The 25,220-nt window shown below is 47.0% G+C and overlaps 1 protein-coding gene across 1 annotated transcript in view; it reads left to right on the top strand.

Annotated features, from left to right (window-relative positions):
* IQCA1 (IQ motif containing with AAA domain 1) overlaps positions 1-25,220 on the top strand; it is a 187,887-nt gene that overhangs the window by 129,802 nt on the left and 32,865 nt on the right. Inside the window, 4 exon segments of the mRNA XM_061412712.1 lie at positions 1,537-1,595; positions 5,514-5,596; positions 15,267-15,374; positions 19,475-19,674. Of these exon segments, the coding sequence (XP_061268696.1) occupies positions 1,537-1,595; positions 5,514-5,596; positions 15,267-15,374; positions 19,475-19,674 (450 nt within the window).

The raw sequence follows: 25,220 nt of genomic DNA, 5'->3' as shown, positions 1-25,220 counted from the left end.
GAAGGATCCTTATGGTGATAGGAAACATTCTTAACTGTGTCCGCTTCAGATCAATATCTTGCTTGTGACCTTGAGAGAAAGTGCTGCAAGATGTTAGCATTGGGAGAACCACTCTAAAGGTTACATCTCTCTGTATCAGTTCTTGGAACTGCATGTGAATCTAACATCACCTCAAAATAAAAAATTTCAATTATTAAAATACTGAAAAACATCAAGTATAGCTACCTATAGCCACATACATGCATGCTGTAGTCGTAATACTGACTGGAGGAAGCCAGACACTAAAGAGTCTATGTGGTAAGACTCCATGTCCAAGAACAGGTGATGTGAGTCCACAGAGAAGTCAGAGGAATGGTTACGTACAGACTGGAAAACCACGTGAGAAGAGAGTTCAGGAATGACAAAAATGTGCTCTGAATTTTAAACTGGGTGGTGGTGATATGGTCCTATGCAAAAATTAAATGTGAAAAGTTTATCAACCAGATGTGATTACATAAATTATGATGTAATAGAAATAATAAAGAATGGATGAATAGGAAATGGACATGGAAGAGTGGAAGAGGACAGAGTGCATATATACCCTACTGTGTATAAAATACATAACTAATGAGAATCTACTGTATAGCACGAGAAGAAAAAAGAAGGACCCCGTATGTGAAATAAATCACCAGTCCAAGTTCAATGCATCCAACAGGGCGCTCAAAGCCCATGCACTGGGACAACCCAGAGGGAGGGGATGGGGAGGGAGGTGGGAGGGGGTCTAGGATGGGGGCACATGGACACCCGTGGCTGATTCATGTTGGTCGGTCGGTTCAGTCGCTCAGTCGTGTCCGACTCTTTGCAACCCCGTGGACTGCACGTGCCATCTCGATGCATGGCAAAAACCACCACAACACTGTAAAGCAATTAGCCTCCAATTAAAATAAATTAATTAATTTTTAATAAAAAGAAGGACCCAAAGGGAATCCTGTGTAACAGGGAACACGAGTCACCGAAGGAGTGTGAGATGCGGCAAAGAAAGATAGGGGTCAGGCTGGGGAACTTGAACTTCATCCTGTGGGCATTGGGGAGGTATTTGAGACAGAAGAGTTCAGCGATCAGCTCTGCTCCAAGGGACCACGTCCCAGCACCACCCGGCAGCTACCACAAGGAGCTGAGTGCAGAGCCCTTGGGATACCAGAGGCCTCCTGGCATTTCCGGCTCCAGATTTGGGGCCGGATGCTAACCGAGAGGTGATCAGAACCGAGGACAAGCACAGCTGATGGAGCACAGGGCACTCTCATCCTTCGTCGTCAGCATCCCAGGACCCAGAAGAAGACCCAGGACACTGGGGCCTGTTGGGAGCTCAGGGTCCGTGCAGGTGTCAGGGTGGCTGCCTCCCCTGCCGATCCCTGTGCGCGTGAAGTCTCGCTGCTCCAGATCCAGGTGCCACGATTGAGTTTACCATTCCCCACCCCCCAAACCAGCCTCCTCAGCTCATTTTCCTTTGTTTTACTAAATGGTTGGGGGTTTTTTTCTTCTTCCATTTTCTTCCAGAAAAATAAAAAGAAGAAAGGCAGAAAGGGGAAGAAGGATAAAGACCTGACTGTGGACAGGTGAGGGGTGCACCCTGGGGGCGAGCAACCCAGAGGAGAGCCCGGGACGTGGCTGGGTCCTCTCGGCCTGGCCAGGGAGAGGCACCACCCCGCCCGGCTCTGCACCCTCCATACCCTTCAGCCTGGCAGAGCTGGTGGGCGAAGGCCCGGGACCACCCTGCAGTCCTGCACTCAGGCCGGCATCCTCAACTGGGGACGTGCAGACTTGGCCCCGTCACTTCTGAGGCCGTGTGACATTTTAAGCTTTAAAATTCTTGGGGTTCTGAAGTTTATTAAGAAATAGCATCCTGCTATAGCTTCTGAGGGAATTCTGAGACTTGAGGGCAGACACAGTCCTTATTCCCTGCCCGTCCCTGGGTCTGGCCCCTGGGGCCCTTTATAAATGCTCCTCGAAGCCAAGGATGAGGACTCGTCACAAAGGGATGGTTCCATCTCCTTCAGCTTCGTTGGCTAAACTTTGATATTAATGGGTAATTGTAAAAGCTCACTTTAAGCTGAAATGGCCTCCAGTTGTTTAGCATTAGGAATAGTCAGGGCCCAGGTTTTCAAACATTTTCAAGGAGTTTAATTAAAATCCCCTCCAAGGGAATGGCTGCAATCATTTTGAATGCGTACACCTTTCTTCCCCGTGGGTTTGTTAACAGGTGACAGGTGTTGCTCCCTGTTAGGTGTGTCCCTGGTTCCTCTTTGGACTTCGCAGGTGACGCTCGTGGTAAAGAACCTGCCTGCCAATGCAGGAGACACGGGAGATGCAGGTTTGATCCCTAGGTTGGGAAGATTCCCTGGAGGAGGAAATGGCAGCCCACTCCAGTATGCTTGCCTGGAGAACCCAGTGGACACATGAGCCTGGTAGGTTACAGTCCATGGGGTTGCAGATGAAGCAACTTAGCATGCACGCATGCTTGTTCCTCTCTGGGTGCAGTGATACAGTCCCAAACTCTACTTGAGAGAGGACCCATGAGAGAGGAAGCCAGCCTGGGATCATCCATGTGGAAAGTGGGAACCAGAGCACCCCAGAGCTCACGCACGCCCTGGGCCCCCAGCGGGAAGCCTCTGCAGTGTCGCCCAGCCTGGGTGTGGCCTTGGCTCTGGGGAGAGACGGCTTCCTTAGGATGTCCCTGGAAAGAGGAGCTGCTGAGTTTCCATTGTTTGGGGAAAGGTTCAAGGTCAGGAGCGGTGGCTGACCGCTGCGCAGTTAGCATTCTGAGACACAGGCCCCCCAGTTCCTGGGGAGGCACCACCTACTGGTGACTGATACTGATGCCTCCTGGGGACACAGGGACATCATGGTCCCTGACCTGGAGGAGGGTCCAGCCCCTGCCTACACGCGGAGCCCCCTCTGTCTTTAGTGACTCTTCCATGCCACTTTTCTCTCGTGTCCTTCCATCAGTCTTTCTGAGAAGATCCTGCTAAGTGTCTTATTGGATAACCACCCAGAGCTCACCTTGAATCTGCCAGTACAAGCCGACTACTAAGTTAACATTATCCACTTATGTTTAAAGAACCACACGACTGAGTACAGCTCTGCCTTAACCACACAGGGCGCACGCGTGCAGCTCGTGGACCATGTCTGTTAGACAATGAATGTGCTCTTGGCATATGTTTCTTTACAGTTGAATTGTCATAAATGGGCCACAAGCAATTCTCTAGTGAAATGAAGACCATTTTATGGTCTTTAAAAGTATTTTGTTCACTTTTATGCCCAAAAGTACAGAAATACCTAGTCATCTCATTCCTGGAAGACTTTTTTATTTTATTTTTGAAAGCTTAATGACTTTAAGACTTAATGAATGTTACTCATTAAGTAGGATTCAGTTAGTGGGCTAGTTCTCCACCAAGACACTGTAAGACAACTTCTGTTTCTCTCACTGACTTAGCATAAACCTTAAATCAGCACTTTTACCACAGTTGATAAGATACATAGTTTTAGACTTTTTTTATTCCATAGCAAGAGTTGATTTCACTGGAAAGATCCAAATATAGGTTTGTGTTCCAGGATTCTTAAGATATTAGGTTTTAATTATTTTAGTGAATCTTCTTCAATTTTATGGTAATATTTTAGACATATGTTTGTATTAAACAAATATTCGAGTTCAAACACTGCAACTTGTACTTCCTTGATATAGGTGAGATACATCATCCCAAATTCCATGTACAATGAAAACTTGCTTACTTCTTAGTGGAGAGCACACTATTTTAAATATATTTGATAGAATAAAATTTCAGTCAGCCAAAGGCTGGAGTCATTGAATTAACATCTATCCCAGTAGTATTTGGCTTGAATCTCAGGGATGTACTTGAGTATTTTTTTAAAATTTTAAACATTTAATTTTATATTGGAGTACCAATGTTGTAGTAGTTTCGGATGAAGAATGAAGGGCCTTAGCCACACATATACAGTATGTCCATTCTCCCCAAACTGCTCTCCCATCCAGGCTGGCACATAGCATTGAGTTCCTTGTGCTCTGCAGTAGGTCCTTGCTGGTTATCCATTTTGAATTGAGTCTTTTTTTAATCACACTAACTTGAATCATAGAACAAAGAACATTTTAGACATATCTACTGTTCTTCATTCTAATGAAAGACTAGGCTGAACCAAATAATAAGGCTCCTAGAAATGAAATGGGAAAAGATGAGACATCTCAGAGGACTATCAGTTCAGTTCAGTCGCTCAGTCGTGTCCAACTCTTTGCGACCCCATGAATCACAGCATGCCAGGCCTCCCTGTCCATCACCAACTCCCAGAGTTCACTCAAACTCATGTCCATCGAGTCGGTGATGCCATCCAGGCATCTCATCCTCTGTCGTCCCCTTCTCCTCCTGCCCCCAATCCCTCCCAGCATCAGAGTCTTTTCCAATGAGTCAACTCTTCACGTGAGGTGGCCAAAGTATTGGGAGTTTCAGCTTTAGCATCATTCCTTCCAAAGAAATCCCAGGGCTGATCTCCTTCAGAATGGACTGGTTGGATCTCCTTGCAGTCCAAGGGACTCTCAAGAGTCTTCTCCAACACCACAGTTCAAAAGCATCAATTCTTTGATGCTCAGCTTTCTTCACAGTCCAACTCTCACATCCATACATGACCATAGGAAAAACCATAGCCTTGACTAGACGAACCTTTGTTGGCAAAGTAATGTCTCTGCTTTTGAATATGCTGTCTGGACAGTATTTGAATGTGATTTATCAGAATTCCAGCAACCCAAGCCCCACTTAATTTCATTGGGAGTTTCATTCATTAAGTGGAATACTATCTTCATTTTTTTCCCCAATTAGTATAAATTGCCCATGTGCTGGCTACCTGCCCACACACCGCCCCCCCCCACCCCGCTTAGAGAAGTGATGTTGTCATCTGTAAACAGCAGAGAAGAGCTTAACATGTTCCTAAAGTATTACTACACTCACAGCTTTTGACATTTTGTCTTTCACATTAAAATGATTTCTGTTATAAGCCTTTGTTCCTTATAGATATTTCTTTTAAACTATTATGCTATGGAGTTAAAAGAAAACATCAATTTCATGAAGGATTAATGATCTACTACAGCTTGCAGATGCTAACTGAATATATAATTATGGGCCCATTACATTACTATTATTGGGTAATTTCTGACTCATATTTGTATCATTATGAAGGCTGAAGAAAGGGCAGACTTCAAGAGTTATAGCTGGTCTCAGATGCCCAAAGATATAATTCTTATTAATAGAAAATATCAGATATACCCATGGATGAGTGAAAGTATTGTTTTTAAAAAGCCTAATTCATCCCCAAATTGTGAAAAGGGTTCAAACATCAATTTATTTGTGTACATATGAATGTACTTTGAATTAGACCTGGTTAAAGTTTGCTACATTTGTGAGGATTAACATAAACACTGCAGATTTGATGTGTTTGCTCACGGAATCGATGGTCTTCTTTTTCCCCAGGACCATTGAGTCTCTGTATAAGGAACTCGTGGAAGAAGGCTTACTGATCCAGGCACTGAAAGTCAGCCTCTCAGATTACATTGGTAAAGTACACCAACAAAGACGTGTGTGTGTCACATACGTATGTCACCCCTTGGGGTTTAAGGACCCAATGGAGGGGAGTACGTTTCATCTGCGTTTTATCCCAAATCTGGCCCCTGGTGGCTTATAGTAAATGTTTGTTGGATTGAATTGGTTTGAGCTCTTCCTGCGCTGGGATCTAGTAGGGTTGACTGTCTCCCTTAATGTAGGAGAAGCAGATTTCCAAACCTACTAGCCGGGCTCCCTAGGGCATTCTTTCTGGCTGAAGCTGAATTGAGGAAATGAAGAATTGTTCATGCTCTCATGATTATCAAAATGCCCTAGAGGCAGCACCTGGTATTTCCAACACAGAGTCCTTTTAGGAGGAATTCCTTTCAGAATTCTATCTAGGGGCCACCATGGGAGTAATAGGGAGGAACGCGCTCAGCCACTCAGTCGTGTCTGACTCTTTGCAACCCCATGGACTGTAACCCACCAGCCTCCTCTGCCCGTGGAATTTTCCAGGCAAGAATACTGGAGTGGGTTGCCATTTCCTACTCCAGGGGATCTTCCCAACCCAGGGATCGAACCCACATCTCTTGCATCTCCTGAACTGGCAGGCAAGTTCTTTACCACTGAGCCACCTGGGAAGCCGCAGTTGGGAGGAATGAGGAGGGGACATTTACTATCACAGTCTTCAGCTGATGTCTCTCTCTTAATGTTTAAAAAAACGGGCCCAAGGACCTGAAAACGTATTTAAAGCTTAAAATCCTTCCCATCTCCTTCCACCCTAATATAAACCTCATGTTCACTTTTGTGAGTCTACAATCAGTGAGAACATCCTCCCACAGAAACACAAAAAGATAATCGCACTCAAAAAATTTTATATCATACAGTTATCCAATATCTAGTTAATAATCAGTTTTTCCCAATAGTCCTAATTAGTCCTTTGTAACTGTCTTTCTCAATCCAGAATACCGACCATGATCATGGAGGTGATGGTCGTATATCATTTTAGCCCTTTTCATTCCTTTGCATGTGTGCATGATAAGTTGCTCTCCGTCATGTCTGACTCTTTGCAGCCCTATGGACTGCAGCCCGCCAGGTTCCTCTGTTCATGGGATTTTCCAGGCAAGAATACTGAAGAGGGTTGCCCTTTGCTTCTCCAGGGGATCTTCCTGACTTGGGTCGAACCCACATCTCCCACGTTGGCAAGCAGACTCTTCAGAGCCACCAGGAAGCCCGTCATTCCTTTTGTCTGCAGCAGTTTACAGGCTTTTTCAGTCCTTCCCAACATTGACAGTTTTAAAGTGTCTGAGCTGTTTTACAGACTGTCTTTCAGCTGGTTTGGTTTGATGGTTTCCTCCTGACTTGATTCATGTTGAATGCTTTTTACAGGAAAAAAAAAAAAATTGGCAATATTGTGTCCTCCTCAGCCTTTCATGCTGAAGGCATATGATGAAGCTTTGTCCCATCACTGGTGATGTGAAGTTTCATCCCTGATGAAGCTTCCCCAGATCCCTCCATTGTAAAGCATCATTTTCCCCTTTATTATCAATGATAATCTACGGGGGATCCTGGGGGCTCTGGAGATTCTGCTCCCAAGCATATTAAAGGTTTTAGCATCTACTGATGATCTTTGCCTGCATTGATGGTTGCTCTGGTGGTCGTAAAGTGGGTATGTTCTAGTTCTGTCTCCTCTTCTTTATTTATTAGGTACCATTTTTCTGGAAAAATTTCCCTCCCACCTTCCTTTTAAAATCGTTGTGGTATCAGTGTGGACACATGGACTCTTTTCTTTTTCCAATTGCATTGTAACCCATATCCATGTGATTCATTCCAGTGTTTACAATGACCCAGTTTCAGCCTGCCAGAGCAAAAAGGCTAACATTTCCCTTGGATCAAAAATGATACTGTAATCCCTTTGAAATAGAGACACATTTCCTTCTTGGGCACTTGGAAGAACCTTCATTTTTCCTAATGTTATAAGATTTTACCAGGCTGTGTATTGAAATATGTATTGGGTTTCTATTTATTTCTTGTTTCTTATTCAAATACTGTAGGGTTTTTTCCTGGATTGCGTTGATTATGTTCTGTTAATTCTGTTTATATGAAAAAATACCACTGTTAGCAGAAGTCTATCTCCTTACTTACGGTTGAGATCTCAGTTCTGTCTGCTTTCTCCCTTCACATCATGTCTTTTATTGCTTCACTGAATCCCTGGTATTAGTACAGAGCCTGGCAGATGGTAGAGTCTTAAAGAATTGTTGTTGTTCAGCTGCTAAGCCGTGTCTGACTCTTTGCAACCCCATGGACTGCAGCACTCCTGGCCTCCCTGGCCTCCACTATTTCCCAGAGTTTGCTCAAACTCATGTTGACTGAGTCAGTAATACCATCCAGCCATCTCATCCTCTGCTGCCCCCTTCTCCTCCTGCCCTCAGTCTTTCCCAGCATCAGGGTCTTTTCCAAAGAGTCAGCTCTTCACATCAGGTGGCCAAAGTATTGGAGTTTCGGCTCCAGCATAAATCGTTCCAATGAATATTCAGGATTGATTTCCTTTAGTATTGACTGGTTTGATCTCCTTGCAGACTAAGGGCCTCTCAGGAGTCTTCTCCAGACCCACAATCCGAAAGCATCAGTTCTTCAGTGCTTAAAGAATTAATGGACATATTTCTCACCTTCTTACTGGTTTCCTACCCATCTTGGACTTTCTTAGTGATCTCTTTTGTCAGTTTCCGGGTAGCATCTTAAAGTTGCCTGAGGTCAAAGCAAATAGAAATCGGCCTCTGAAGCGTGACCTCAAATGAACATGACCCAGTCCAGCAAAACAGTCAAGCTGCCTCCAGGCTTGGCTCCCTCTTCCTTTTCTATGTTTTTCTCATTTCTCCCCGTTAAGGTTCTTATCTTGGAAAGGTAGCAGTGGATCCTCCCAGATCCCCACATAAAAACTAGACAAAGCAACTAGATGGCAGAAGCCCATGGACAGCATTTGCACCAAAACAAAATGAATGAAGTTTCCCCTCAAAGCCCAAAGTACAAGCCACTGGGGACAAAAAACGAGAAGAACCCCAGAGTAGCCAGCAAGCACTCCCTGGAGAGCAGAGCGCGACCACGGTAGTAACTGCAGGTGGAACCGGGAGGAGTTTGCCCACTGCATCAGCAAAGGCCTGACAACGGACAGCCTCAGAAAGTCTGAGCAGCTGCGACAGTCCAACCACTAGATGCTCTCGAAGTTGACCCTTCGAAGACAGGGCCTTATACTGCAAGGAAGCTCTTGGGAGTAGAACTGAACTGGAACCACTGAACAGGAACAATAGAGATGAAGAAGAGAAAAGATCCAGAATAAATTGGGGGAGGGGAACAGAGCCAGGATATCACAAGAAGCAAGCCACCATACTAATAACAGATATGAAAACTACAGAAGACAAGGGCTCTCTGGGATTTAAAAAGCTACCCTGACCCCAACTATCTCCTCAGCATACAGGAATATTAGCTCATATATTTAAGCAATGAAAAGTTCAAGGTCAAAGCCCATGCAAAGCTTCTACTAAAAAAAAGGAAGAGTAAGGAGCAGAGTAACATCACAGAGATACTCATAGAACAGACATACCTGGAATCTACTCTTGCAAACCAAGCAAATAAACATTAAGGAAATTACAGAAGGGATTTATAGAAGATATGTAAGAATACACAAAATGGAATTAGAAAAATGCAGAAATGAGTCGGAAAAAATGGAGTATTTTAAGGGGAAAAATCGTTTTAGGAGAAAACTAAATTACAGTGAATACAAGAATGAATAAAGTCAACAAACCAAGCTTTAAGAGAAATGAAATGTGAAAGACAGAAATTTTAAAAATAAAACTAGAAATGAAAAGTGAGATTAAAAGATTTACAAAGAAAGCAACAAATACTAAAGGTAGGCAAAGAAAATCCACATCCCTGAAGAGGAAAACCAAAGCAAAGGAAGAGAGCACACACTGAGAAGTTTTATTCATGAAAAATTTCCCTAAACAGAAGTGCAAACCGCATAATGGGTGATTATACTTTGTATGTGGAACCATCACCTCCAATGGGCCAACACCAAGACGTATTCTAATAAAAGTGTCAGACGTAGGGAAGGAGAAAAACCTCTGGGCATTACCCCTCTCCTTTTCTGGCTCAAACCTGGGCAAGCAGGGCAAGTGGTCTGTGCCTCACCAGTTCCCCATCCAGGCTGGAGTTGTTTGGGGGGGTTAACATGTAACCCACTCCAGTGTTCTTGCCTGGAGAATCCCAGGGACGGGGGAGCCTGGTGGGCTGCTGTCTATGGGATCGCACAGAGTCAGACACGACTGAAGCGACTTAGCAGCAGCAGCAGCAGCAGCAGCATGTGTAATTCCACTCTCTTCTCAACACCACGCAAATCCCAGAACCCACTAGAGTCATAGCAGCTAGGACTGAAAGAGACTCAGAAGAGAGGACATTCAACTTCGTCATGTCTGGCCCCCCAAGGCTCAGCTCCCAACCCTCCCCCCTGCCACCGCCTGGTTCCTTGCTGTGCCCCTCCACATCTGCCCAGCTCTGAGCACTGGCCCTGTGCCCGAAAGCCAGCTCCCACCGTAAGCTCAGGTATGCCAGAGAGAGCGTGTTTCCTTACCCTTTATATCACTGTCATTTAGCATCACAGCTGCTAGGCTGCCAAGGTTATTCAAATTCAGTCCTTCTTACAGTGACAGACTTTATTTTCTTGGGCTCCAAAATCACCGCAGATGGTGACTGCAGCCATGAGATTAAAAGATGCTTGCTCCTTGGAAGAAAAGTCATGACCAACCTAGACAGTATATTAAAAAGCAGAGACATTATTTTGCCAACAAAGGTCCATCTAGTCGAGGCTATGGTTTTTCCAGTAGTCATGTATGGATGTGAGAGTTGAACCGTGAAGAAAGCTGAGCGCCGAAGATTTGATGCTTTTCAACTGTGGTGTTGGAGAGGACTCTTGAGAGTCCCTTGAACTGCGAGGAGATCCAGCCAGTCCATCCTAAAGGAGATCACTCCTGAATATTCATTAGAAGGACTGATGCTGAAGCTGAAACTCCAATACTTTGGCCACCTGATGCGAAGAACTGACTCCTTGGAAAAGACCCTGATGCTGAGAAAGATTGAGGGCAGGAGGAGAAGGGGATGACAGAGGATGAGATGGTTGGATGGCATCACCGACTCAACGGACATGAGTTTGAGTAAACTCCGGGAGTTGGTGATGGACAGGGAGGCCTGGCATGCTGCAATCCATGGGGTCGCAAAGAGAAGGACACGACTGAGCAACTGAACTGAACTGAACTGAACTACGAGCCCCATCCCTACTCCAGCTATCAAGGCCCCCAATTCCCAGGGGGCATCCAAAGGCTGGGGAGATATTCTGGTGCCCTCCAAGACCCCACGGCTCCCACAGGGGCCAGTCCTGCCTGCCCAGGACCCTCTCTCATCCAGGGCTGTCTCCCCTCTCCTCGTCCTCCAGGACACAGGGCTGATGCCCACTGACAGACACACTGACCAGCTCCTCGCTAAGGCTGGGGACATCTCCCCCTCCTGCCCTCTGAAGCTGCTGCTCTCTGGGATGCTGATCCTTTCTGTGCCTCAGTTTCCATGATTATGAGGATAACAACAGCAAGCGCCTCACTCAGTTGCTGTGAGAGCTTAATGAGTGAGGAGATGTGGTACCCAAGGCCATGCTGGCACAGAGCTGGCTGTCTCTATGTGTCGCTGGGGTCTCACCCAGCCTTCCGTGGGCTCAGGGTTTGCCAACAAGAGGGCTTGGTGACTTCCTGGTGCCTCTGTGTCCCTCTCTCACTGTCCATGTCACAGAAACAGGAGGCCCCAAGGTGGCCACTCAAGGGGAAAATACAAAGGGGACAGACACAGCAGATATTCCCCTAAATTATCCTTTTCATACTGTCCATGGGGTTGTCCGAGCAAGAATACTGGAGTGGGTTGCCATTTCCTTCTCAGAGAAGACTCTTGAGACTCCCTTGGACTTCAAGGAGATCCAGCCAGTCAATCCTCAAGGAAATCAACCACTGGAAGGACTGATACTGAAGCTGAAGCTCCAATCTTTTGCCACCTGATGCAAAGAGTCGACTCACTGGAAAAGACCCTGATGCTGGGAAAGATTGAGGGCAGGAGGAAAAGGGGGTGACAGAGGATGAGCTGGTTGGATGGCATCACTGACTCAATAGACATGAGTTTGAGCAAACTCTGGGAGATGGTGAATGACAGGGAGGCCTGGCGTGCTGCAGTCCATGGGGTCGCAAAGAGTCGGACACGACTGAAGTGACTTAGCACGGAGTAGAAAGGAAATGTTAGAAACTGATTCCACCCTGATTTCTTAATATTTTTAATTTCTCATCTTTTTGTTCAATATTTGTTTATCTATTTGGCTGTACCAGGTCTTGGTTGCGGTATGTGGGATCTAGTTCCCTGACCAGGGTTCAAACCCAGGCCCCCCGCATTGGGAATGCAGGGTCTCAGCCCCTGGACCACCGAGGAAGTCCCTCTTTCTCATTATTTCTTGTGTGCTTGTATGTTCCTATTCTCTGCATTTATTTCCTCTTTCTGTGTTCATTTGCCGAGGCTGCTTTAACAGGTACCACAGAGGGCAGAGGGGGCAGCTTAAACAACAGGAAATTACTCTCCCAGCTCTGAGGCCAGAAGTCCAAGGCCAAGGTGTCAGCGGTGCTGGTTCTTTTTGGAAGCTGTGCGCTCTTCCGGCTCCCTGGGCCCCTGCCCCCTGGAGGCCGAGTGTCCCTGGGCTCACGTGGCCCTCGCTGACCTCATCCTTGCGTCTATTATCCTGCCCTGGTGGTTTGCCGTCGGTCACTGGCACTCCTTGGCTTCTGCTCTATCTCCCATCTCTGCCTTCATCCTCACGTGACCTCCTCCCTGTATGTGTGTGTGTGTCTGTCTCCGGATGTCCCCTTTCTATAAAGGACACCCTGACTGGATTAGACCTTACCCTAAGAATCCACCAGGGATTGAACCCACGTCACCTGCATTGGGAGGAGGATTCTTTATAATGAGTCGCCAGGGAAGCCCCACTGAGACACATTTTAAATGTTTCTTAGAGCTAAGGCTAAAGGGAGATTTTAGGCTTTCTATACCCTGTGTGTGGGGCTTTCACAGTGGCTGAGTGATAAAGAATGTGCCAGCCAGTGCAGAAGACACAGGTTCGATCCCGGGGTTGAGAAGATCCCCTGGAGAAGGAAATGGCAACCCACTCCAATATGCTTGCCTGGAAAACCCCATGAACAGAGGAGCCTGATGGGCTACAGTCCAGGGGGTCACCAAAGAGTCGAACACGACTTAGCAAGTAACAACAACCACACTAAGAACCTCAGCTGAGTTCGTTTCCTCTGCAATGACCCTATTTCCAAAGAAGGTCACATTCTGAGATACTGGGAGTCGGGGCTTCCACATACGGATTTTAAGAGGACACGTTCCTGTTCCTCTCTCTGCTATTGTCCTCGGCTTCCTTGCCCTTTTTCATGCTTTCTATCTCCAGTGCCTTTTCATCCACTATTTCCATCTTCCCTCCCTCACGGAAGACCTCGTGTCTGCAAGGAATCCTGAAGTCGCTAAGTACTGAGTGAGTCCATGGGAAAAGTTGATTACAGCTTCCAAGCTGGGAAATAGCAAAACGTAGTAACCTGCTTTCGGAATGAGTCTCATCATCTTCCCTGCCTTGGAACCAGCACCCACCAGTTCAACTTCATTTGTCTAAATAAAATCTGCTGCTGCTAAGTCGCTTCAGTCGTGTCCGACTCTGTGCAACCCCATAAACGGCAGCCCACCAGGCTCTCCAGTCCCTGGGATTATCCAAGCAAGAACACTGGAGTGGGTTGCCATTTCCTTCTCCAATGCGTGAAAGTGAAAAGTGAAAGTGAAGTCGTGTCTGACTCTTAGCGACCCCATGGACTGCAGCCCACTAGGCTCCTCTGTCCATGGGATTCTCCAGGCAAGAGTACTGGAGTGGAGTGCCATTGCAAATCTGCTGGGGCTCTATAAAACAGGGCACGCCTGGGTATTAGCTTTGATTTACTTAAGCAGGAAAAGGGGGTCACTTTGACATCCCCCCAAGGCCATGTTTACAGCAAGACGTGCTGGATTGAACCATGGCTGCAGGAGCCTTCCTGCTGCAGTGAAGGTGAAATTAACCCCTCTTCCGTTTATCACCTGCTCGTTTCAGAGCGCAGGGGCTCAGAAGCCGGAAGGCGAGCTTTCATTATCACTCATCTCCTTCACCAAGACCACTGTCCTTGCCAAGGACTCGTTTCGTGTGGAGGCTTTGAAAGGCTGTCATTCACAACAAAACCGCGATCATTATCTAGTTTTTAACTCTCATTTTCTTAGCACTTGAAAATGCTTTAAAGCCCTCAATATTTTCAGGACTTCATAGGCACATGAATGTATTAATGTTCTTTTAGTGTTTTCATACACACATAAAGGTATTTGTGTATATATATAACATTGTGCTCTGCAAGATCCCAAGTGTTATGAAAAGAAAAAAAATCAAGAAATTGTGATTCATTTATGAAATATTTTTTCTTCAGATTCAGGTACAGATCAAGAGAGAATCAAGTGAGCATGTAAAAGTCCATCCTCATGACAAATGGAGACAGCCAAACTAATTTTCCTGGTGACCTTATCTAAATTAGTTGGAAAATAACACTTCAGATTTATGACTAGTTACAATTAAGCTCTTTGAAGCCTTCTAATTAAACCTGTAAAGATTTATTTCGATATTATTCCTTTGGTAATCCTTTAAAAATGATAAAAATGTTAATGAATATCACCCTCGAAAGGAGATATTTCTGTTTATCCTAAATTAGACTCAGATCCTTCCTTTCAAATGATTGCATTTCAGGTTCAGATTTACACACCTCCAATACAAATTTCACATCCATTTTAAATAAGTTATTTTTAAAGTTTGTGCAAATGTTAGACATAATCTCTTGGAATAGAAATTAAACCAAACCTGTTGTGTTTTAATTTACTTTATATGTTCTTCATTATAGCACTTGCTCTTCACATACATAACATTCAAAGGTTATTTTTTAAAATACTAGAAGGTTAGTCATACTCAACATAATTCCCAGTTACTGTAGTGAGTATAGAAATGTTTCTGTGGCTGGAAGTTTTTCTTCGAGCCTTTATCTAAAAAGTTCTCCATGATGACTCTTCTATAATACAATTATATTTGCTCAGAAATACTAAATTTGTATTCTCTGTTCATTTTTGTTGTTCAGTTGCTAAGTCATGTCCAGCTCTTTGTGACCTGACGGACTGTAGCATGCCAGACTCCTCTGTCCTCCACTACCTCCCAGAGTTTGCTCAAGTTCATGTCCATTGAGTTGGTGATGCCATCCAACCATCTCATCCTCTGCTGCCCCCGTCTCCTTTTGCCTTTGAATTTTCCCAGCACCAGGGTCTTTTCCAGTGAGTTGGCTCTTCACATCAGGTGGCCAAAGTATTAGAGCTTCAGCGTCAGTCCTTCCAGTGAATATTCAGGGTTGATTTCCCTTAGGATGGACTGGTTGGATCTCCTCGCAGTCCAAGGGATTCTCAAGAGTCTTCACTTGTTGATTCTGCAAACAACTAAACTACGTGGCTCAGACGGGCATAGTTTCCAGTTCATTCACCCTCTGTTTCTTTTCTCCCCAGGTGAGTACAGCTACCTGGGGACGAGCCTTCGCCAGGTGTCCATAGAACCCATGCCTTCCCTCCTGGATGTCCGACAGCTCATCACCCTGTACGCGATCCTGCCACTAGGTAAGGGCTCCTCCTGCCCCGCTGTGCCTGTGCTAGGAGCAGGGGTGTCTGCTCGTGTCTTCCTGGTTGTCGTCAAGGTGCACTGCAGCTTAACCCTTCCTACCGAGAACTGTGATTAAGGGTCGCTGCGCTGGACTTAGGCACCCGGAGCACCCGGGAAGGTACTGCCTGGGAAGCACAGCTGTAGCTCATTTGAGTGTCTTCTGAGCATTCTTTTCTTTTTATTGGAGTACAGTGGCTTCACAGTGCTGTGTTTCTACTGTACAGCGAAGTGAATCAGCCATACACACAGGTACATCCCCTCCCTTTTGGATTCTTTCCCTTTCAGGTCACCACAGTCCCTTAAGTAGAGTTCCCTGTACCGTATGCTATACAGAATGTTGTCATGACTTATCTATTTCACACATGGTACTAACAGTGTATATGTGAGTCCCAGTCTCCCCCCTCTTTCCCTCTTAATATCCACACATTTGTTCTCCACATCTGTGTCTCTACTTCTGCTTTGCAAATAAGATCATCTATACCATTTTTCTAGATTCCACATACATGAGTTAAAAGTGAAAATGAAGTTGCTCAGTTGTGTCTGACTCTTTGCAGCCCCATGGACTGTAGCCTACCAGGCTCCTCCGTCCATGGGATTCTCCAGGCAAGAGTACTAGAGTGGGTTTCCATTCCCTTCTCCAGGGGATCTTCCCAACCCAGGGATAAAACCCAGCTCTCCTGCATTGCAGACAGACACTTTACAGTCTGAGCCACCAGGGAAGCTGTGAGTTAATATACAGTATTTGTTTTTCTCCTTCCGACGTACTTCACCCTGTGTAACTCTCTCCGGGTCCATCCACGTCTCTGCAGGTGGCCCAGTTTCGTTCCTTTTGTGGCTGAGTAGTATTCCATTGTGTGTGTCCACATCTTCTCTACCCAGTCCTCTGCCGATGGACATTTAAGTGGCTTTCATGTCTGGGCTGCTGAACCTTCTAGGCTGAAATTCCTGATGGCCAAACTCTGGAGAAATCATAGACAAAGCAAGCCCAGCCTGAGGTTAAGCTTGCCTTTTATGCACAGGCTCTGTCGCCAGGTCCTTAGCAGAGCCAGCCCTTCAGCGGAGCTATATTTCATAGATGGAAAGAATCAAGACTCCGCCAGCTTCCACTGAGGGTCAGTCACGATTGTTCAAACAGACCAGAGTCTGCAGGAAAGTCTGGGCTTGCCATAAGAAGTACCTGCTGCCCTCCTTCACTTTTGTATGTGTTCTCATGACTTTGGTCTGTGTGTGACCTGAGTCACTGGGGCAGGGGCAGGGGCAGGTACCCCGGCCAGGCCGTGCTCTGATGACCATCCTGAACTATAAATCACATTTTGTTTGTTTAATTTGCTTCAAAGTGAGATGGGAATAGTTTGGACACTTCTTATCTTATTCCACTTTTTTTTTTTTTTTTTTGCTGCAATACATGGCATTGCATGTATTGCATGTATTCATGTATTGCATGTATTCATCCCCACCAGGGATGAAACCCCGTCCCCCTGCAGTGGGAACAAGGAGACTGAGCTCCTAGACCGCCAGGGAAGTCCCTCCACTTTGACTTAAATACGAACTTAAAGTTCAGGACTTGCCTGCTGATTCCAGGGAGAATCTGCCTGCCAATGCAGGGGACGCAGGTTCCATCCCTGATCCGGGAAGACCGGAGGCACTAAGCCCGTGCACCACAGCTATTGAGCCTGAGCTCCAGAGCCTCGGAGCCGCCACTCCTGAGCTCAGGTGCAGCAATTACCGAAGCCTGCGGGCCCTAGGACCCATGCTGCACAGCAGGAGAAGCCGCCGCCACGGGAAGCCCTCACACCACGAGAGAGGAGTCCCAGCTCATCACCACTTGAGAAAGCCGCTCGCGCAGTGGTAAAGACCCAGCACAGCCAAAAATGAATCAATGAACAACTTAAAAAGAACCTAAACCTATTGGCAAGAAATAGCTCATTCTTCTTTCAACTTCACGTCAGAAGTAGTACGTGGAATTAGGGGTCACAGATGCAGTGCAAGTCGCTCAGTCGTGTCCGACTCTTTGCGACCCCATGGACTGTAACCTACCAGGCTCCTCTGTCCATGGGATTTTCCAGGCAAGGTCCTGGACTGGGTTGCCATTTCCTTCTCCAAAGAAAGTGAAAGTCGCTCAGTCATGTCTGACTCTTTGCAACCCCATGGACTACACAGTGCATGGAATTCTCCAGGCCAGAATACTGGAGTGGGGAGCCTTTCCCTTCTCCAGGGGATCTTCCTGACCCAGGGATTGAACCCAGGTCTCCCTCATTGCAGGCAGACTCTTTACCAGCTGAGCCACAAGGGAAGCCCTGGGGTCAACACAAATAAGATGCATCTGTAGCATAAACAAATACATAATCCTTGGGGATCTGCATATTTGGGGCCAATAAAATCAATATACAACGCTTACAGGATCCACGTAAATAAACAGATGTGCCCTAAACCCCCATCACAGCGTGATGGAAGGCAGTAGAGAGCCAAGAACACCGAGAGGTGACAGGATTTTCAGGGCACGCCTCACCAATCAGGCTGTGGTGGATCTGCATCATCAACAGGTGAGGGGCGTCATCTCCAGGCCACCTTGAGGGTCCCAGGAAGAAGTGTGCCCAGGACGCATCCTGCCCGGACCCTCCTTTTGTTACTGAGAAACCTGGAGTCCTCGTGGGGGTCTGCCCAACCCAAGCCACAGACCCAGCGGGGCCTTTGCTCCCGTGACCTGTTCGCGGGTTTTCAACCTACCAGCAAGTCAGAGAAACTCGCTCCTGTGGCAGATTGCGAGGGCTCTGTCTAAATACCATATGTCTATAATAGCATCTGGTCACAAAAGGAAGTGTGTGTGTCAGCCTGACTGTTCAGGGCGCCACTGCCAGGGTGAGAGATCCTTTGTCTGGACGGCCTCTCTCTGCCATCATGGAATCGGGTCTGCTTCATCGTAACATGGTATCGTCACCCTCGCCAACCGCAGATGAAGCGTGCCCGGGTTATTTCACTTTAGAGAGAACATGCTCAAAACTACTTTCCAGGCTTTTGTGTAACCATAAACCTTCTTTCTGATGACGCAGATCGATTCCCTGTGTCTTGTCAATCACACGCAAAGAAAGAGAAGCACAGTCATACTCCGAATATTGATATATTTCCAGCTGACCCAGGAGAGCCCAGCAGTGGACCCAAAGCAGACGAGTGTGACAACGGATGTTCTGACCGCAGCGCTCTACAGGATTTCATTCCATCCACTCTCTTAACTAGTTAGTGCCAACGTGTGCTCTGATCATGTTCAGAATGATGGGAGAGGTCAAACCTGAGTCTGGACTCAAAGGAGATGGACAGTGTGGTGGAGAGCAAAAGCCAGAGACCTCCGAGTGACCCGATGAGTCGCGTCATTTCATTATCAAGGGTCGTGTTCACTCCGCCCCCAGTGACAGGCCAGACCCCAGGGCAGGAGAAACCAACACAGACTTCCTGCATAATACAGGGACCTCTGCTCAGTACTCTGTCCTCACCTAAAGGAGAAGAGAAGTTGAAAAAGAATAGGTGCGCACGTATGTGTAACTGAACCTGAAGCCAACCCAGCGTTGTTTATCGACTGTACCGCAATGTAAAATAAAAAGTTTTTAAAGCCCAGGCTACCACCAGCTGGACCTCCGTTTCCCCCCTTTCCTCCTATATCTTCCTGTCTGCTTCACGTTCATCTTCCCAAGCCTTCAAAGGGTGCAGTGCTGTTGCTGACAAACAGAGATTCCCCTGCCCCCTCCCCACAGAATGCCGGAGCTGAGTTATCGCAGGAATGTTCTTTACAAGTTTAGGGAGAATGCTGGAGTGAGGGTGAGAGGGAAGTGATGTATTGGACACCCAAGGAGACCCGACAGTTCCACCTTGACGTACAAATCAAAGGTGTCACCGAGCCGGCTGAGACAGGAGGCGCGCCCCTGGTGAGAATGCTTTCAACACATCCATCACTATTGTCGAGACTGGGGTCACGCCGCGGAGTCACGGCCTTGCGGGAGCCTGACCTAAGAACCACTTGTTTTTTTGGCAGGATCTTAGAGCCTCTGCTTCTGCCTTTTTTTAGGCTCTGCAGCCGTGCACGAGAAAGCCCCTTTGGTGAAGTCCCTGCTGTTGGCCGGACCGTCTGGGGTGGGGAAGAAGATGCTGGTCCATGCCATCTGTACCGAAACAGGAGCCAACCTCTTCAACCTGTCTGCCGCCAACATTACTGGGAAATACCCGGGCAAGAGTGGCCTCCAGATGATGCTGCATGTGGTCTTCAAGGTATTTGTCACGTTTCCCGGTCTCCAGTTCTCCTCCTCCTTTCATATTACATTTCCAAATGCTGCAAGGTGAGGTGGTTAGATGGCATCACCACCTCAATGAACACGAGTTTGTCCACCATGGTGGTGGGCTGGAAAGCCTGGCAGGCTGCAGTTCACGGGGTCACAAAGAGCGAGACATGACTTAGCGACCGAATGACAACAACAGTTTCCTTAAGTCACCTAGCACGGACCCTGTCCTTAACTGACATGCACGTCCCTCTTAAACATCCCCTTTGCATCCTCCAGTAATTACTTTATTATTGCTATCTCGCTGAGCATCCAACAGCCAGACACAGCTTCTCTCTTGGTAAGCACCCTACTGTGCCGTTCTGATCAGCCTCCTCTGTCATGGGAATGCTCACATCTTCCCTCCTGCAGTGCTCACGTCTCCTTAAAAATTAAATCTTTTTTCAGCCCACCTCCCTCCAATAACGGCATCAGATATTTGCATTTGGGGGTATTCTTTCTTACGTGGCTTGTGACTTGCAGTCAGCTCCTCATATCCAATATAAGGAGGAACCCGCAGCAATCTAAGCTGACCAGAGTAGTGCAGATACTCAGTTACGTAGCATCACAGATTCAGTGGACATGAATCTCAGCACACTCTAGGAGATAGTGACGGACAGGGAAGCCTGGTGTGCTGCAGTCCATGGGGTGGCAAAGAGTCAGACAGGACTTAGTGACTGAACAACAGCCCAGTGTCAGGTAGCAGGGTCCTAGAAGATGCTACGCAACCCTGCCCTGGGATCTTAGACAAACTCTTCACCTCCCCAGGGCTCTGTTTTATCATCACCAAAATAAAGGAGTCAAATCAAACGATACTGTCAGCCCTAAAAGCTATGATTCCGTGACATAATTTGGATGGATAGACGGCTGTTCTTGTTCAGTTGCTAGATTGTGTCCAACTCTTCTTCGAGCCCATGGACTGTAACCCGCCAGGCTCCTCTGTCCACAGGTTTTCCCAGGCAAGAATACTGGAATGGGTTGCCATTTCCCTCTCCATGGAATCTTCCTGACCCAGGGATAGAATTCACTTCTCCTGCATTGAACAGGCAAGTTCTTTACCACTGAGCCACCTGGGAAGCTAGGATGTATAGATATATATTAAGAGATAGATAGATAGAGGCAAAATATACATATATATGTACACACAGAAGGATTGCCAAGTTTTAGAGTATTCTGACACTGAATGTTTGTATATTTATTTAATATTTATTTTTACTTACGTGTTTTATTTGGCTATTCGGGTCTTAGTTGCAGCACGTGGATCTTTAGCTGTGGCATTTGAACTCTTAGTTACGGTGCGTGGGATCTAGCTCCCCCAGCAGGGGTTGAACCCAGGCCCCCCTGCATTGGGAATGCAGTGTCTTTGCCAGTCGACCACCAGGGAAGCCCCACATATTTATATCTAGTATTAAAACTGGACAGGATTTCATTTTCATTTGGTTGAGTTCTTCAAGGTTGTCCGGCTGTTCAGTTCATGTTTGGTTGCTGGAATGCCGGGTAAGCAGCTTTGACTCCATCAAGACATACTCGTAATAGGTATTATCCAGTACATGGAGCTAGGTGTTAGCTCTGCCCCTGCTTTTAAGGGAGATGGTTACACGTGAGCAGCTGTCTTCTCCTAATAGACACAAAGGAGGAAGTGATGGCAGCGGGATCTCTCCTCCCAGCCATGTGGACCCTACACTGCACGAGTCAGGACATCTTGGGGTTTGTTCTGTTTGACTGCTTTTTTCCTGACTATGTGTCACACGTTTCTTTTTCTTCATATTGTATCACTCTGTTGTATCATGGTCATGCTCTTTGCGACCATGTCTGACTCTTTGCGACCCCATGGATTGTAGCCTGCCAGGCTCTTCTGTCCACGGGATATTTCAGGCAAGAATACTGGAGTGAGTTGCCATTTCCTCCAGGGAATCTTTCCAACCCAGGGAGTGAACCCGCATCTCCTATGTCTCTTGCACTGCAGGTGAATTCTTTACCCATTGAGCCATCAGGGAGGCCTGTTTCATTGTACGATTAATAAGTTTTTATTGTAGATTAGACATTGTGGATAATATGTTGTTGACACCCTGAAGCATGCTAGGCTTAGTTCTAACAGGTGGTTAATTACTGGCTGATGAGCTTGAACTTGCAGAAGTTGTTTTCCATTTCATTAGTGAGGCTCTATTTTGATTTTGCTCTTAGGCCTGGAAGCTTGTCTTTACTTTGAGGTTTCAGTGGGAATCTTGAGCTGTTTACCACGTTCCTTTAACTTGGCAGAAGCTAAGGTGTGTGCTCAGTTGGTTTACTTCTCCAGCTGTTGCTTTCCACTGAGCTTCTTGGAATCTTCCCCCATGCACGCATGCAAGGTTAACCAAGAACTTGGAGGTGAGCTGGAATGTGAAGCCCAGCAGCTTCACTTGTGGCCTCTGTGTACTTAATCACCAAGCTCAAAGCACTGAGTTCTTCAGAGGAAAGGTAAAACTCATCCTCTGCCCAGAAGAACGCCCCAGGGAACTCATTCTAAATGCCGGATTTTGTTGACATTGTCAAGTAACCAACAGAAGCACATAAGTGTAAAAACATTGGCATTTCGTGAGCATCTGGGCATCACAGACCTTACCCCTCTCTGTGTTAACTCAGTCGCTCCTCACAGTAACCTTAGGAAGTGGGCAGTATCATAACACCCATTTTGCTGATTTAAGAAACTGAGGTACACAGCATCTAAGTAGTTTTCCAGGCTGCAGTGCCGTGGCATGAGCCTGATCAGTCTGGGTGCAGAGGCTCCAGGCCTAACACCGCATTATTCAGCTTCTGAATTAAGCCTCTCTTCTCCACCCACCAAAGGGCTCTGTCGTTCAGACTCTAGGGCAAAGCCAAGGGCATGATTGTTTTATTTGCTCCTGCTGCTGAGAAGTTTGTCTTGATATCAGACAAGCTGTCTTGGCATTAATTTGAATCATTGCAAATGGGCATTCCGTGGGGCACAAAATGCTGGATGTCAGATCATCAAGATGTGGATACAGCCTGTGTACTCCGCGTCGAAGGGCCTGACACACACCTCATTACACTTCACCTTTACTGCATATGTAAGTGATTAATGGAAGGCCCAGAGGTCTCGGGAGTGGGAGTCATTCAATTAAAAATCACGGGCACTGAGCCACAGTGCCCTGGCAGGACTGCAGAGCAGCTATCTGCATTGCAAAGAGGTACCTGCTTTTAATTAATCGGAGAAGTGCGGAGAGCCCCACACGTGGGCATGTTACGTGGGCCTGAGGGCAGCAAAATTCGGATCTGAGGCATTTGCTCGAGTAGGTGAAATAACAGAAGGGCCTGGTTATTCATCACGTCTTCTCTTAAAGAATTTCTGTGGCTGAGTTCCTCTCTGCAGCGCTAAGAACGCAACTCTTAGAAAACATCGCTTCTGCCTGGAGGCGTTTACCTCTCCCACAAAACCCTGTGCTTGTGGAAACACGCTGGTGAAACGAGTCTCTGATTTATTTTCCAAGCACAAATTCAAATTTTCTACAAAAAAATTGAAAATAATTTGACAAAACATTCTATTCTGTTCTCATTATTATGGAACGGTTCCTTTAGTCTACACACAATGAATCCAGTGTGTTCCTTCCACAAATGTGTGTACAGTACAAGTAAACAATTGTCACTTAAAATTCTGTCTTCCAGTAAGGCTAGATGGGGGAAGGAATATACATCTGTTTGGTGGTGATGGTTTAGTCGCTAAGTCGTGTCTGACTCTTGCAACCCCCTGGACTATATAGCCTGCTAGGCTCCTCTGTCCATGGGATTCTCCAGGCAAGAATACTGGAGTGGGTTGCCATTTCCTTTTCCGATACATCTGTTTAGTTAGGACATATTAGAAATGCATCTAACGGTTAAGAACTGTGGGATAAATGATTTTTTGTTTATTATTTTTGGCTGCATGGGGTCTTCATTGCTGAGTGGGGGCTTTTCTCTAGGTGCGGCACCCTGGCTTCTCATTAAAGCGGCTTCTCTTTTTGTGAAGCATCGGCTCTAGAGCACAGGCTTCAGTAGCTGCAGCCCAAGGGGATAAATAATTCATATTTAATAGATATGTTTTGGACAAAAGCTATCAAGGCAAGGTGCCAGCCTCCTCTGCTGTTTTGTGATGGTTGATCAGAGGATGAAGGCTCAAGGAGGACTCGAGTTGTCTGGCCAGGAGTTCAGCACATGCCCAGGAGTTTTCTATTCACTTTCCCTTTTGATTGCCCCAACTCCTGGTGAGGCAAGAATTAATGTGCCCATTTTACAGACCAGAAAACTGAGGCACACAGTGCTTAATTTGACCAAAAGTACAAGAGAATTAAGGCTTCTCTTAGTTGGCGCTAAGGTGGTGCTAGTGATGGAGAACCTGCCTGCCAGTGCAGGAGACATAGGAGATGCAGCTTCAGTCCCTGGGTCAGGAAGATCCCCTGGAGAAGGGCATGGCAACCCACTCCAGTGTTCTTGCCTGTAGAATCCTCATGGACAGAGAAGCCTGATGGGCTACAGCCCATGAGATCGCAAAGAGTCAGACACGACTGAAGCGACTTATCACGCATGCACAAAAGAACTATGGGGCTGGCAACTGGATTTAAGCCCAGGTATGACTCAGAAGCCATCACCTGGTCCCCAGCTGGCCTCTGGGGGAGTGAAGCCTGGGTAGTCCCCAGCCCTGTGAGATCTGTGCCCTTGAGCCACCGCAAAGGCCATTCTTGGGCTAGAGTATCAGCTTGGGACATTTCAGCCTGAGAAGGTGAAGAAACTAGAGACTTTAGCATCCTGTTGGCAGTCCTGCTGTCTCCATGTCTTCTGGATTCCCCCTTCCCTGACCCTCCAGACAGCCTAGGAGAAAGCCAAGGAGAGGCCAGGGCACCCCGGAGGGCAGCCCAGAGCAGAACATCCTCTCTCCTAAGGTCTGGGAAAGACGGTCCCCCTCCCTGGGGTCCTTGCTTCCTCCTCTTCCTCCTCTGTTGGAGACCTCACCCACCGAGGGCTGGACTCAGAGGGAGGCTTCAGAGAGCAGGGCTAAGGCAGCCACCAGGCCAGGGTCAAGGCCACCTGGCCTGCACTGGCCTGCGAATCTGGACCCATGGGAGCTGAGCACCCTTGTACCTGAGCACCTCCCACCAGGGCTCCTGAGCACCTCCCACCAGGGCTCCTTGCTGGGCTCCCAGCCAGCAGCCCGTGGCAGCCGGCCAAGGGATCTCACTGAGATGTGCTGGTGTAAACAGCTGGCCCAGGAGGCAGGAGAAGGGGAGCCCCGCCAGTTATATCTCTGTAGCTCACGGAGACCTCTGCTCCTGGTTAATAACCCAAAGACATCGTGGATATTCGTGGATGATTTTAAAAATGAAACAGATGTATAATAAACAGAACAAGTATGTTAGCCCTGCCTTTACAAAATTCAGTAAGGACAGAGCAAAGACCTACACCTGACCCCCCACCCCGAAACAGAGCTGGTCAAATGGGGATGGCGGGGGTTCAGTGAAGGAGGAGAGG

The sequence above is a fragment of the Bos javanicus genome, chromosome 3 (genome assembly GCF_032452875.1).
Source record: "Bos javanicus breed banteng chromosome 3, ARS-OSU_banteng_1.0, whole genome shotgun sequence".
Lineage (NCBI taxonomy): Eukaryota > Metazoa > Chordata > Mammalia > Artiodactyla > Bovidae > Bos > Bos javanicus.
This window is presented reverse-complemented; position numbering and strand designations above follow the sequence as displayed.